Below are 13533 nucleotides of genomic sequence, written 5' to 3'. Positions count from 1 at the left end.
TGGGCACTTAGTTTCGTGCCAGGCACATACTAGCCACACAAGCTCTCGATGTACTGGGAGCTTGTACTGCAAGGCAAAGCTTCCCAAGTGTGCTATTCTTGCGAGACAAACTCTATTAGCTGTAGCCTCTCGCTCGTAGCTCGAGTCCTTTTCCAGGTATTGCCTGGCCACCACATCTGCATGATGTGGCAGCCTGTGAGCCATTTATTCTCTTAATAATAGAAGCTGGTTGCTAGCCTGGGAAGTATCTTCAGTGGAAATATTCAGGGGTGTTGGGTAAAGATGTCTCGAGACTGGTCAAGAAGGTACAACTGGATGAGCAGCAGTGAAGCCCACATAGCTTCCATTGGTTAACCAGCTTCCAAACATTTAATTTTGCAACGGCTACCATTCTTCGTACTCTCTAAAACTTGTTGCTTTGAAGTGTGACAGCATTCCACATTTATGTTGGTGCATTTCTATGGCTATTCCGTATATGGTGGATATCTTTACTTTGAGGGTGAGAAAGCATTTACGCTATTACCCAGTTCTAGGTCACTGTCTTGCTGCAAGCTGGCTCTGTTTAGAATTATGAGGCTTTTCACCGAAAACGGCAGTATTAGCTGTACCGTAGGTTTACGTGCTAAGGATCCACCTAAATAGCATTCCTGATGGCCAGATAGCAAATGTGGAAAGTTGCAATGTGTGACTATGGTTTTGGAGTAGTTATTTTAATGGAAGTTTCAATCTTAGTTTTTCTAGAGAATGAAGCAACTGCCAATACTGATGTAAAGACAGGAACGTTCAGTGACCTGGTTGTGCTGACCTATTATGCTCTCTTCAACAGTTCTAGACCATGGGGTTGATTGCTTTTTTTTTTATAAAGGCCTGAAAATGCCACTTAGCAACTCAAAGATCAGAGGAAAAAGTTTTGTGCTGTTGACTTGTAGTGTTGGAGGTCATAGAAGCAAACGAGGTCTGAAAGGACTAGACCTGCGTGTCCTGCTCGCCACATATCTTGACACAACATGAAACGTGTCCTTTGTAAAGTTCAAACTAACATTCCCCTTGCCACTAATGCGGTAATAGAAATTGAAGTGGCTTGATGCAGCTCACAGTTCAAACTGTCTAGAGAGCAGATAAAGAGCATATTTTGTACTCGTGTAATGTTGCCATTTCTTATTTCCCTTACCCTTCCTGTCCTCCCTAGAGTGCTGGGATTTACTTCGGCTAGGTGGGTAAACAACAAGCCTTAGCGGAGCAGGCACTCGCATTCAGTGAACCCTTGTACTTTTCCTTAACTGTTAATAAAAAATATGGTTAATATGAAAGCATTGTAAGTAGCATTGGAAGAAATATGTGAGGCCCTTCGAAAAGTGGCATCATAAGACCCCCTGTCTTAATAAATGAATCAATCTGAAAGCATCATGCAGAATCCCTCAAGATGTGGTGTCGTAGAACTGGTATACCTGTTGCAATCGAGTCATTGAAGTGAATGGAATTTAAGCCAGATATAGTAGAATACAACTTAAAAAGACAGCAGTTGCTAAATATCAGCAGTGGTACACAGCGTGTTACTTCACTGAAAGTAAACAGAATCTAGTATTTGTAATTTTGACTTTATCAAATACAGTAAAATACCACTGAACGAAGTATTCAGTTGTACGAACTTTAATAAAATCCCCCGCCGAAGCTTCATTGACCGCTATGCAAACGCCCTTCATTCTAACGAAATTCAAATGTTGCTCATTTCAGTTCTACGAACATTTTCTATAGCAGCGTCATCCTGTGTCTTCCACGTCACATTGAGTATTTCAACCAGAAAAACGTGCACTTTTTGCTGAATATACGTTGAGAAACATATTTTATCAGCGCGTAACGAAAAGTGGCCGTCATTTAGCTCTAAGCTTAACTGGATATCTAAAAAAGCTTGTATCCAGTGGAATAACTAGCTAGCTTTGCATGCTTAATTGGATCCACAGTCATAGCCACCCATAACTTCAGCCCTACAAAGCCTCTTAGCTCCAAGAAAGGCATACATGTGCATGCTGGTTAATCGTGATCTGCAGAAGGAATGATCTGCTTGGAGGAAATGAGTGCCTCTGCTGCCCAGCAGACCGCTGTGCCGGACGAGGTTCACAGGAGCTTGCACACAGTGACTGAGGCCAAGACCACTGCGGTCCTAAGTTCAAAAGTGCTGCGAAAGGCTACTGCATTACGAGTATAATATTTACTGCAAAACGGCTTGGTGCTAATGGAAAAAGCTTCCACGAACTTATTTCAGTTCAGCGAACTTTCACTTCAACAACCATTTTCCTAAGATCCCTTGAAATTCGCTCAAGTGAAGTTTCACTGTACAAGCCAGAGGCATCGAAATTCTTGAGTTTAAAATTTTGTCTAATGGCAAGCTTTTTATTTAGACAACCAGAGAAGCCTTGACAGCGGACTACTTACTGTCACGGAGGAATCGTGTAGTGGTTATGGCAGCCATTAATCTATGGCCACCATAACAGCTTTATCAGATCATATACTAGTCATAGCTGATAGGTGGCAAGATGAAAAAAAGTAATGCACATGGCCAAGCTCCGAGTGTGCGCAGAGTTGTGACATCGTGATACCACCCCAGACAACACACATGTCCCAGGAACATCCCAGGGATTCTGATTATGGGAGATTGGGATTTCCTAGAGAAGTCCCACGAAAATCCCCAAATGAAAGAAGAGGTGACATTCTCGGGACGTTCCAAACAATACTGCCGCGGGACATGTTTGGGGTATTGTGGGACCATATTATGACATTGTTTAGAGGGTTTTCCTTGGCTTGTTATTCTAAGCCCTGTCTTGCAGAGGCCTTGTAAGAAGTGTGCAATTATATGTTGTCTTCCAAAAATTCTTTGTTTCCAGTTCTCAAAATAATTCTGAGCTCATGTTGGTGTTATGAACAGATTCAAAATGCTATCTTTAATTTGTATTGGGACAATTTGGACGGGGCTGGTGTGGGAAAAATATTGAGGCAGAGTTGAATTTCAATGTAAAAGTGGCCACCGTGCTGGAGTTGACCATTCTCAAAATTTCAAGTTATAATTATTTTGTGTTGCACTTGGTGAGTTGAATATGGGCTGAATCAACACATATATTTGGCTAAAAAAATGCTTACGTACTCATAACGCCCATGTGCAAATGCAATATTCGGGGGCATTGAACACTGCATGCTGCAGTCTGCATCGGCATTATCTGCATATCCTAGTAATGGGTGCCATTTTAGACACGCAGCAGAAACTTTTTTATTTATTCCCGGTTCTTGACAAATTACACACACTTCCACGCACACATTCACGTTTTGCAAACCATACATGAATCACCATTTTGTACTGAGCACTTTCCTCAAGCGCTCAACACTCCTCCACAAGGGTGTCCTGGTATGTGCAGGCACCAGACTGCATATGAGCAAATCTATATAAAATAATCTCTTGAATAATTGTTTTGTTCACATGCAGCATTCTGTTAATTGAGCCTCTTCATTTCTCTTATGACGATAAAAATAAAGCGATTAAAGCAGTTTTGTGTTCTTCGGATAAGTTGGGCACCATGAAGCTTGATGCCACGATAGTTGAGCTAGAACAGACACTTGGGCAAGTTGGTAATCCATTGAGGGTAAACAGCGCAAAAACTACGAGGACGAACGAAGTACACAAACGAGCGCTGTTCTTTCAACTCACTTTACTGCTTGTCCTGCAAAAATATATACATGGAACAAACAACAAAAGAAAACGTGAAGACACTGATAACCAAAGATACATAATATCTCCAGCTGCGGATGACAGCAGCGGCGTCATTGCCTTGCATTCAGAAACCTCATTTCCTTCGCTGTTAGAGCCACCGAAGCACTACTAGCACAATCATCTTCTATCTTCGCGATTTCAATGGCTTCCAGAATTTCACGGGTTAGCTGATTGCTTGTTTGTGTACTTCGTTCGTCCTCGTCTTTTTTGCGCTGTTTACCCTCGATAGTTGAGCGCCACGTTTAATTGTCGCAATTGACAAATGCTCTTTTTGCGAACATGTGATTCACATTGAATCTTACCTCTGATCATATGGCAGGCTGCATGTGATGCAGCATATTTTGTGGCCGCCTTTTACATATTTTTCAAAGGAACCAATTCCCATTCATCAGCTAATGCAATTATGAGCTTACATTCGCCGTTCATTGCTCTGAAAAATCGCAATGAACAATTAGTTACAACCCACCAACATGGACTCCTGGAAATGCGCAACTGAAATTTAGTTAGCAACTGTTGAGTGTTGTAGCAGAGCTGGCGGCAATTTCTAGTTATAATGACGACCAGTATGCCCTTTGTTTTTGACATTTCAAGCGAATTTGTGGGGCTCTCGTTCTTTCGCTTTCGTGCGACAGGGTGCACGGGTGTACAACTGCCCTGGAGTGTATTTAGCATGGTCTTATACAGAACAATTGTAAATGGAACGTCCCACGGAGATCCTTCTTTGGAGGTTCGAACATATCCCAGAATGGAGCTCGCAGGGACGTCCTGCGGATTACCCAGTTAGGGTGTGGGAGGTAGGGATTTAAACGGGACGTCCCTGGTAGTAGACGTGTTGTATGGGATGTTACATATACGGCCGTTGGCAGGTGTGCCAGGTTGGATGCAACAAAAATTTTGCTTCTATGTATATATCCTGAATTCCGCTCTCTACGTGGTCCCATAATATTTTTATTAATTTCCTCCTGCTCCGTCTATGTTTTCTGTATCCCCGCCTATTTTTTTGTTTGTTTTTTTCTTGTACCCCGAGTAATTCGCATTCATCTGTATTTTGCTACGCCGTCAGCGGCGCCTGTACCGACGCACATGGAAACGATTGCAGGGAGAATAATTTGAAAAGGGGAGGGAAACATTCGTGGTGCATTTGGCCACTTTATAATGAAAAGCTAGAAGTGCATGTTTGTGGAGAACGGGGTGTGGAGTCTTAAGCTTGAATGAACAGCAAAGCAGACTAAAGCGCAGCGCAAATCTAGTCATGGCCGGCATGCATGGGCTGCAAAGGCGGGGGCTCACGCGTATGCCTGATCCTATCACTCTTCCCGTTTGAATTTCTGTACAGTGGTTTGCCAGAGTGTAATGGCCATGGTTTCCCAGGGTGTAGTAGGCTAGCTCGCGAACGCGTGCAGACGACACATTCGCGCTCGTGGCTTTCGCTTGCGTGCAAGAAGCTGCGAGAATAGGCGCTGGAGTAAGCGAGCCACAGCAGGCTCGTGCGGTACCCCTACGCACAAATCGCGTGCACAGTGCGATGCACCGATGGCATGTGCTGAATGTTACAGGTCGTTAGCGGTCCGCGCGTTTGGAGTGTTCTGATAGTGAAATATGCCACCGTTCGATCACTCGCGGCCGCGGGCCGCGGCTTTACTCAAGGTGCCTAACAACTACGGTAAGGATTATTTCTTTTCTTGTCTAGAATCACGAATGTTGCTCATGTAGGAAAAATATGGTACGTTTTCTTGATAGTTATTTTTTTCTCGATTCCAAGCAGTTTTAACAGTTTAGCAAAGCATGCGCGTAGAATTGGTAGAATGTAGACCGTAGCAGACGCCACATGCAGCATGGTTGGAAGTTGTTTGAACATATCATAAAACGCCACGCATTATTTTGTGCTTTGTTTTAATTAGGCTAAAAGATTTGTTTCGCAACGTCCGATTGAGATATATAAGATGCACGAATTATTTTGTACACGTGGGTTCATGCCACCTTTTAGATTACCCCAAGAGGGTGGCGATCGACGCGAGGCGGCACTCGCACTAGCATTTTTCTGTGCACCGTCGGCCTGTTAGCTTTTTTTTTTCTTTTATTATTCTTTCCCCTTTCCTCAAACCATACTGCCTCAAAACTGTATCAATAGATCAGTGTCTTCACCATGAACAAGCTCTACATCGGCAATCTACCAGCGGACGTGAACGAAGGATCTATCCGAGAACTGTTTCATGAGCAAACCGGCGCTGTTCCTAAATCTGTGCTCGTGAAGAAGGGAGGCTACGCTTTCGTCGAGTGCGCTGACGAATTGACAATTAGCAAGGCCATCGAGACCCTGAACGGTAAGTTATCAGTATACCTGCATGCTTTGATTGCGGCGAGGCGAACGGGCAGTAAACGTTGCGTGCCGACAGTTGACTCGTGTTGAAGGGGTCGCTCAGAAACGCAGGTTGCATGACTCCCTTCAAAATGGCGCCTAATCTAAATTCTCCGGCCGGCGTGGCCAGGAGGCGGCATCTCGTCACGTTTTTACCGCAGAGGCTACACAGTGCTTGAAGCTGTCTTTCATTGTAGCTGCGGGCGAACGGAGTCGGCGCGTGTGAAATCGGCGGCACTCGCGTGCCGGCGCGAGTTGTGTAGCTTACTTTGCGGCTCAACTCACACTCACATGGTTACTTGTAGGTTAGGCTTAGGGAAAAGCGGTGAAAAATGACGTAAATTAGCGCATGACATCGGTTCGGAGACGAATAATGCGCAATATTAGCACATGCTCTTGGAGTCCGTAGGACGCAACTATCGGTGAGGGGTGTTACTGTGGCATTCCACCGGTGCTGCCCATTTTCTCGCCGTAACGCCGGTCGCCATGCAGCGCTAGATATTCGGTAACTTATTTTAGAGGCAACGACCTTACCGCTTCTCATCTCATGCTCGTATTTGGCTCGGGGTTGGCCAACTTTGTCGTGCGGCGCGTGGAAAAGCGTCTCATTCGCTGCCCAGCATGAAAGAAATTCACCGGCAAAATACTGTCGGCGTGCTTTTCTGACTTCGTTAGTGACGGAAACCGCTCTGCTCATAGATACTCGTCTTAGATGGTAGAGAAGGAAACGCGCAGGAAGAATGAGATTATCTTGCTAGCCACAGCACTTTCCCGTGGATCGTGAGGCCCGCACTAGTGCAAGTGCGCGGCCGATAAGATGACACACATGCGAGACGTTTTTCCCCGGCCTTAAGATTTTGTCAGCCGATATGACTTGGAAACCGCGTGGGAATGTTGATAATGGGCGTGTCAGGATTAGTCAGCGTGGAAGCTATCGGAAAATCGGCTTCAGTGCAAACTGTGAAAATCGCGGGGCCAGAAGCGATCAGAGCAGTCTGAACCACATCGGCGCAATCATGTTTGAAGCGAATGCAGTCTTCTCTGAGGACGAGTATGCTTACGAAGAGGAAACTTTCCTAACCAGCTAAGTGGAAAATTAATGCTACATTAAGGATTTACTGAGTGGCGTGACGAGGTGCGTGAACAGTTTTCTACGAAATCTGCTGTGGTAGCAAAACTTGCCTGTTGCAGTGCTGAAATTTGCCGCTTGATGCATAATGAAAGTTAACTTTAGCCGGCATATTGGCTTCTGAGTTATGAAATTTCGGCCAGGCACTGTTGGCCATCATGGTGGGGCCTTGTTGATTTAATTGTTGACATTGAGTGTTAGCTTACTGGCTGATAGATTAGTACTGCTGGACCGTTCGTGGGTGGTGCACAGCGGGGATACATGTTGGTACTGGCGGTGTTTTCTGCTTTCGTGAACCCTCTGTGCAAAGTGTTTTACGTGAGAATTGTCGCAGGGGCTGTTTCAAAATTGCCCATGTGACATGCTAGGTGTAGTCAATGGCACGGTTTTTCATGACATCACCAGTACCGTGCCGGTATGTCATCCATTATAATGTCCAGAGCGCAGGCCAGACTTGACTTCGACAAGTGAGCTCAACAAATGCACATGATCACACTATATTCCTGCTTCGTTGCTGTTCTTGTAAAATGAGTGTAAATCATCTGTGACTTATTTTGGTTAATCTGGCCTGGATGTCAGCGTTTTTGTTTTGAGATGAGGTCATGTTGTTACCCCAATTGTTGCTTTGGGCCACGTGCTTCTTTGTTTAGCATGGTGCTCATGTCTCTGGACTAAGCATACATATTTAGTAGCATAGTATGACAGCTTTAGTAAAGAATGTGTGTTTGCTAGATATTCCTGGTAGTGGTTTTATGGCACAGAAAGGAAATGTGTTCTACAGCGAAGTACCATAGTGCACCGTTCTATGTGAACAGGTACTTGGAATGTTGCAGCAAAATACATCAACTGCAAAAGTCGCCTAACTTCCTTTCTTCAAATTAGCCTCTGGGTGTTACTTATAATATCGTCATACTTAGCAGTAGGGCATTTAATGGCTCCTACAAATCTGAACCAAATCTAAATAGCTAGGAGAATAAGAATGCGGTGTGGTGCGTTTGCTCAAAGGTTATGAATAGCAGCTTGCGTGCACCCCGTGCGAGTCTACAGTAACATTGTTGCAGTGAAGCCAAAAAAACTAATGCTTGTATACTCCGTAATGTCTAAAATTAATCCAGAGCCCTGTTTTGCTGTATACCTCATAACTAGTGTGGCTTCGGGACGACAAACCTCAAAGTTAACAATTGTGTACCCCTTGAGAGGAATGAATGCAATGCTTACAGCTTGCTTGCACTTGCCTATGGGGCATAAGCTTGCAGGCTAACGAAATGGCTTGAGCTTGAATCGAAGCCAGCATAGCAAACTGTTAAGAGACTGGAAGTGAGCAAGAGGGGATCAGAAAACAAATGTTGATATCCTATTGGAATAAATAAGAATGTGCTGGGCATATACTATGAAGAGAACATAACCTGCAGGCTCACGGTAACAGGGGATTTCATGAGAAAGCTAGTATAGCATGAAGTGGCACAGAATCAGTTGGGTGGGTTAGATCAGTTTTTTTTTCTCTCTCTTTTTTTTAAAGGCTGCTGTTAGCACAGGCAGGGTAAAAGGGTGTGGGAAAGGCCTTCATCCTGCAGTAAATGTATGTAGGCTGAAGATCATGCAGGTGTGTATTTTGGCCCTGGCTTTTGTGTACATCTTTGAGTTAAGGTTAATGACCTAGGAACAAAAGAATGTTTTTTTTTTTTTTTTTCGTGTTTCTTTTTTTATGGCTGTGTTTCGAAGGACAGCTAGCATGCATACTGAACTTGGATACGTGGTTGCCTTTGTAGGACACTCCTTCATGGGATCGCAACTGCTGGTCGAGCCGCAACAGTCAGCACCCCAAAACAGAAGGTATGTCAGACCCAGATTCATCATGGACATGCCCGAATATGAAGCATGGTTTTGTATTTCTAGAGGTCTGGCATATTAATCTGCCATGGTGTCCCATGGTATCAGGGGTAGGAAATAGTAGTTAATTTCGGTTTTAACTACCTCAGCACACATAATGACTGCACATGCATGCATGGAAAGAAGCTGCAGTGTTAACCAAATTGTCTGAGTCACCAGGAAATGAAATTGCTTTGTTTTTGCCGGCAGTGATTCGAATCTCTCACAGATGCAGTTTCTTAGCGATACACTGCTCCACATGGCTTTTTTTCTGGTCACTATAGGAGGAAAAAATTGAACAATGCCTCTGTGCTTTGATTGGATGCACATTGGCTAACACCGGGTAGTCAGAATTTCGAGTATTACTGTGGAGTGTCTTGTAGCATCATGTTGTACCTTTTGCGCATACAGTTGCTTATCAGTGAAGGCAGCCTGAGGTATTCACAGGTGGGCAGCCACTTATACATAATCATTTTTCTTTCAAACCAGACAATGGAACAAGAGATTCAATGAGGAGAGGAGATTGTTTTAAAAGTTTTCAATCCTTATATCTTAGGGTCAGTTGGAGGGATTTTTGTTCACACAGGCTGTGCTTGTGTTTTTGAAGCGATCTCCATTAAGCAAGCATGTGGGAATTTGTAAAGCATGCATACACGCATGCTTGTGCCATAGTGACCAAAGACTTTTTTTTCATGCAAGTCCCTGCTTGTGTGGCCAGCAGTGCCAGGGACTTGAGCAGAATATTTTCATTGTTATTACACGGTACCATTTGTTTAGAATTGAAGCTCCTTGAGAACAACTCCTCTTTCATACAACCCTGAAGTGACCTTTATTCCACTACCCTCTAATGTGTTGCTTTAACTGCAGAGCTGATTACTGTGCATGGGTTACAAATAAGCTGTTTTGCTACGAAGATTTGGCACAAGATCATCATAAATGTATTTGAAATGGATGCTTCATTCTAAAAGTGATGAGGCTGATAACATTTTTTGGTTTTGGTTGTGTAGGGCCTGTCAGACCTATTCAGCTTGCATCACTGTTGCAGTTAACATTTACAGCATTCAAACACGGGACACTGCGGTATAGGAGCACTTCTTGTTGGGTTGGTTGGTAGCTGCGGTTTATTGCAACTTAACCTAGTTACAATGCACTTTAATACGTGTACTCTGACGTTAAAAGCTTAATTGTACTGAAGTATCTGAACTAGCTGCTGTGGTGTCTTCACATTAATATATACTTCGGTGATTGGTTCACAATACTTGCAGGTTGGAACATTGTTAGTGACAATTTTATTGCATCAGGATGAACTTTGAAGTTGGGTCATACAGCTTTTGTTGTATACGTGAACTTTGGTACAGTTGGAGACGTAATCCTACAATGAGAGGTGTACTTCTGACGGTTGATATCTGAGCTTCCATGCACCACTACGATGATAAGCATTCCAGATCTAAATCTTTGTCATAAATTAGCTGCAAATCTAACTTTCTGCTAACAACTTCACCTTGTTGGTTTTATGCATTGAGGTACCATCACAACTTTTTTTGCATATGCCTAGGAACTTGCCTTTTTCGTTTGAATTTGCAGCCTTTTTTTCCCCCATTTCCAAAACTTCCTTCAGTTTTTTCTCGATGTTTTGGTCCCTACCCCAGCACATTACTGGTGAATAGGCTGAGGGAAAGGAGTGTATACAAGGAGACCTTTTAGTAAGTACACCTTGGCCGGTGGTTTATAGGGTTTAACATCCCAAAGTGACTCGGGCTATGAGGGACACTACAGTAAAGGGATCCAGATATTTTTGACCGCCTGGAGTTTAATGTGCACTGCCATCGCGCAGTATGTGGGCGCGTTGCATTTTGCCTCGATCACAATATGGCCAGTGCAGCCGGGATTGAACCCACATTACCTAAATTAAGCATATCAGTGCACCATCAATATTGCAACCACACACACACACAGGTGCTTCGTCAAAAGCAGCCAAACATTGTAACCATCCCCACTGTGCCCTCACTAACACTGTTTGCTTTCTCTGCTCGCTTGTTAGCTGGAGTGTTGGCTGAAAGCAATGCTAACACGTGGTACCCTCCCAAAAGCAGCAGCTTCAGATTTTAGGTCTTCCCTGCTTTCCACTATTGAGATGATCATGCTGCACAGTTAGGCAACATGCAGCTTTCTGCATTTTTTTTTGTAGCGAGAGCTACATTGGTCACAGTCTTGCTATTTCGCCTTGCCTACCTGGTGCCTATCCGTGCCTGTTCGAAGAGAGAAGAAAGAAGTTGTGGGAGGCGGTAGCTGGCAGCTAACATGGCCAGGCACTAACTGGACATAGGGCTTCCTGACATTACGTTTGGCAGGAGCTCCCAACTTTGGCCTCTCTTTTCATATTGGAGGGTGATACCACAATCAGCATGCAAAAATCCTTGCGTTCACGTTATCCCTAGGCCACATGGGCGCGTTCATACGGCTCGATTAAAACGGTGCTTTATATGTTGGCAGGCAGCTTATGCTATTGCGTCATCGCAAAAGTAGGAGTGCAAACAGAGAGAAAGAGGTGCCATAGTGGAGGGCCTCGGACCACCTCATGATAGAGGCCTCATCGTACTTGATTGGTCAAAAGTGCCTCCTATGGCATAAAGCTGAAACCAAATTAAACTACTATGTGCAAAAGCCACGTCTTTACTTTCAAGCCGAACCTAAGCGTAGCCATGCAGATAGCTCTTGTGTAACTCCGGGTTTAACTACAAGCTAAACCACAGCTAATTTTGTTTGCATTATTTGCACCCACCTTAAATCGGGAAACCTTGGGTGTTTGTCTGCAAAAGTGCGCGGTAAGTATACTGCCTGTGCTTTTGCGTGCGAACACAGCAGAACCTGCTAGTGGGTGGCTCATAGTCTGGCGTTGTGGAGTTGGAACAATTTTTTATGGATTCTTTGCATCCCCCCCACGGGTTTGCAGCTTTTGTGACCACTGCACATGTGCGATTTGCTGCCTGTTCCAGAAGTCGTGGCAACCGGGTGCAGGTGGGCAACATCCCTAGCCATGTTCAGCGGGATCAGGTCCACCAGCTTCTGTCAACCTTTGGCACAGTGCAGAACCTCGAACTAGGTGGGTGCTCTGCCTGGTTGCCAGGCCACATGGTGACGTAGGGTGCCACTGTTTGGCAGCAGTGTGAAGACAGCCAAGCATAGCAGACAGCAAACGTGCTTAGTTGCTCGACGGGAGTTACACCAACGAAAGCTGCCAGTTGCATATTGCAGCAGGGCATTTTTTTTGCTAATGTGTGTTTAACAGCCTGGAACGGTTGATTAACTCTGATGCCATTTTTTAATTGTATACTTGTGCCCAATATGCCTTCACTTGTGTATAGAGAGTAGGGAGTGAGTGTGTGCGAAAGTGAAAAGCATGCAGAGGGGGGAGCTCTAGTTTTTTGACCAAGTGTCAGCTTTGTTCATCTTTATGGTGAATTTTCTTACCTGTTCCACTTCTGTATCTGTATGTGCACTATGAAGTGACTAGTATTGGCGTGTAGGCTTTGATTGGTAGTCAGCTAGCAGTGACTCTGATGCCAGTTAAATGTTAGGGGCATTATGGAAAGCTAGACTTTTCACACTTTCATTTTTCAGCTTTGCACTACATGTACTGTATCATTGCATACTGACCCTGCCACTGTGTCACAGTGGTTACGGCACTCTACTGCTGATCATAAAGATGCAGCTTCGATCCTGGCTGCAGTGGCTGCTTTTTAATGAGCATTGTGCGATGTCTGTGCACGTTAAAAGCCCCAGGTAGTAAAAATTTTCTGAACCCCCCCCCCCAAAAAAAAAAAAAAAACTTCCTTCATAGCAAAATAAGTTTGAGGGGCGAGTTGGTGCTGCATAGTATCCAGAAATGTGTCGCAACAAACACAATCACATGTGAAGAAACACAACACAGGCGCACATTACCAACTGTAATATGGATCTGAACACACTTCCTCTTCACCACCCAGCTACAACATCCTCTTCTACACCCAAGTACATCTTCACACACCTCTTCTTTGCCAAGGAGATTTATAGCACTTTCATCCCTGTAGAACTCAAACATCGTCTAGGCATGACAGTCACAAACCACATTTCTGGGTACTATCCTTCATAGCCTGTGTTGCGTTGGGACAAGCTCTATAAACCAAAACAAACCATTTCACATCTTGAAGAGCAGTTCAGTTATTCCAGTTTTTTTTTTTTTTTTCTAGATTTTTTTTTTTTTTTTTTTTTTTTGTACTGATGTTTACAAGCTATCATTTCTTGAAGCTTCCTGACTGGAAAGGCTATGTCTGGCGATATTTTCTCACTGAATCCATTTGAAAGTTCGAGAGAGTAATATAAAGTATTAAAATCCACTTGGATCCCTAGCACTACACTGAGGTTTGAATAGCAATC

General features: G+C 44.1%; 1 protein-coding gene across 4 annotated transcripts in view; it reads left to right on the top strand.

Moving 5' to 3' along the window:
• Positions 1-5747: 5747 nt before the first annotated feature.
• The window catches only part of Imp (IGF-II mRNA-binding protein), a 52009-nt gene continuing 44223 nt past the window's right edge, over positions 5748-13533 (top strand). Inside the window, exons 1-3 of one of the 4 annotated variants that reach the window (XM_084594245.1) lie at positions 5748-6084; positions 9018-9081; positions 12117-12220. In XM_084594245.1, coding sequence (XP_084450371.1) covers positions 5907-6084; positions 9018-9081; positions 12117-12220 — 346 coding nt within the window. In that variant the 5' untranslated portion in view covers positions 5748-5906. Of the gene's footprint in view, positions 6085-6720; positions 7203-9017; positions 9082-12113; positions 12221-13533 lie in introns of those variants that run through there. The other 3 variants (XM_084594244.1, XM_084594243.1, XM_084594242.1) reach the window with 3 other exon arrangements.

The sequence above is a fragment of the Amblyomma maculatum genome, chromosome 2, assembly GCF_055883805.1.
Source record: "Amblyomma maculatum isolate TAMU_Amacu chromosome 2, ASM5588380v1, whole genome shotgun sequence".
Taxonomy (NCBI): Eukaryota; Metazoa; Arthropoda; class Arachnida; order Ixodida; family Ixodidae; genus Amblyomma; species Amblyomma maculatum.
This window is presented reverse-complemented; position numbering and strand designations above follow the sequence as displayed.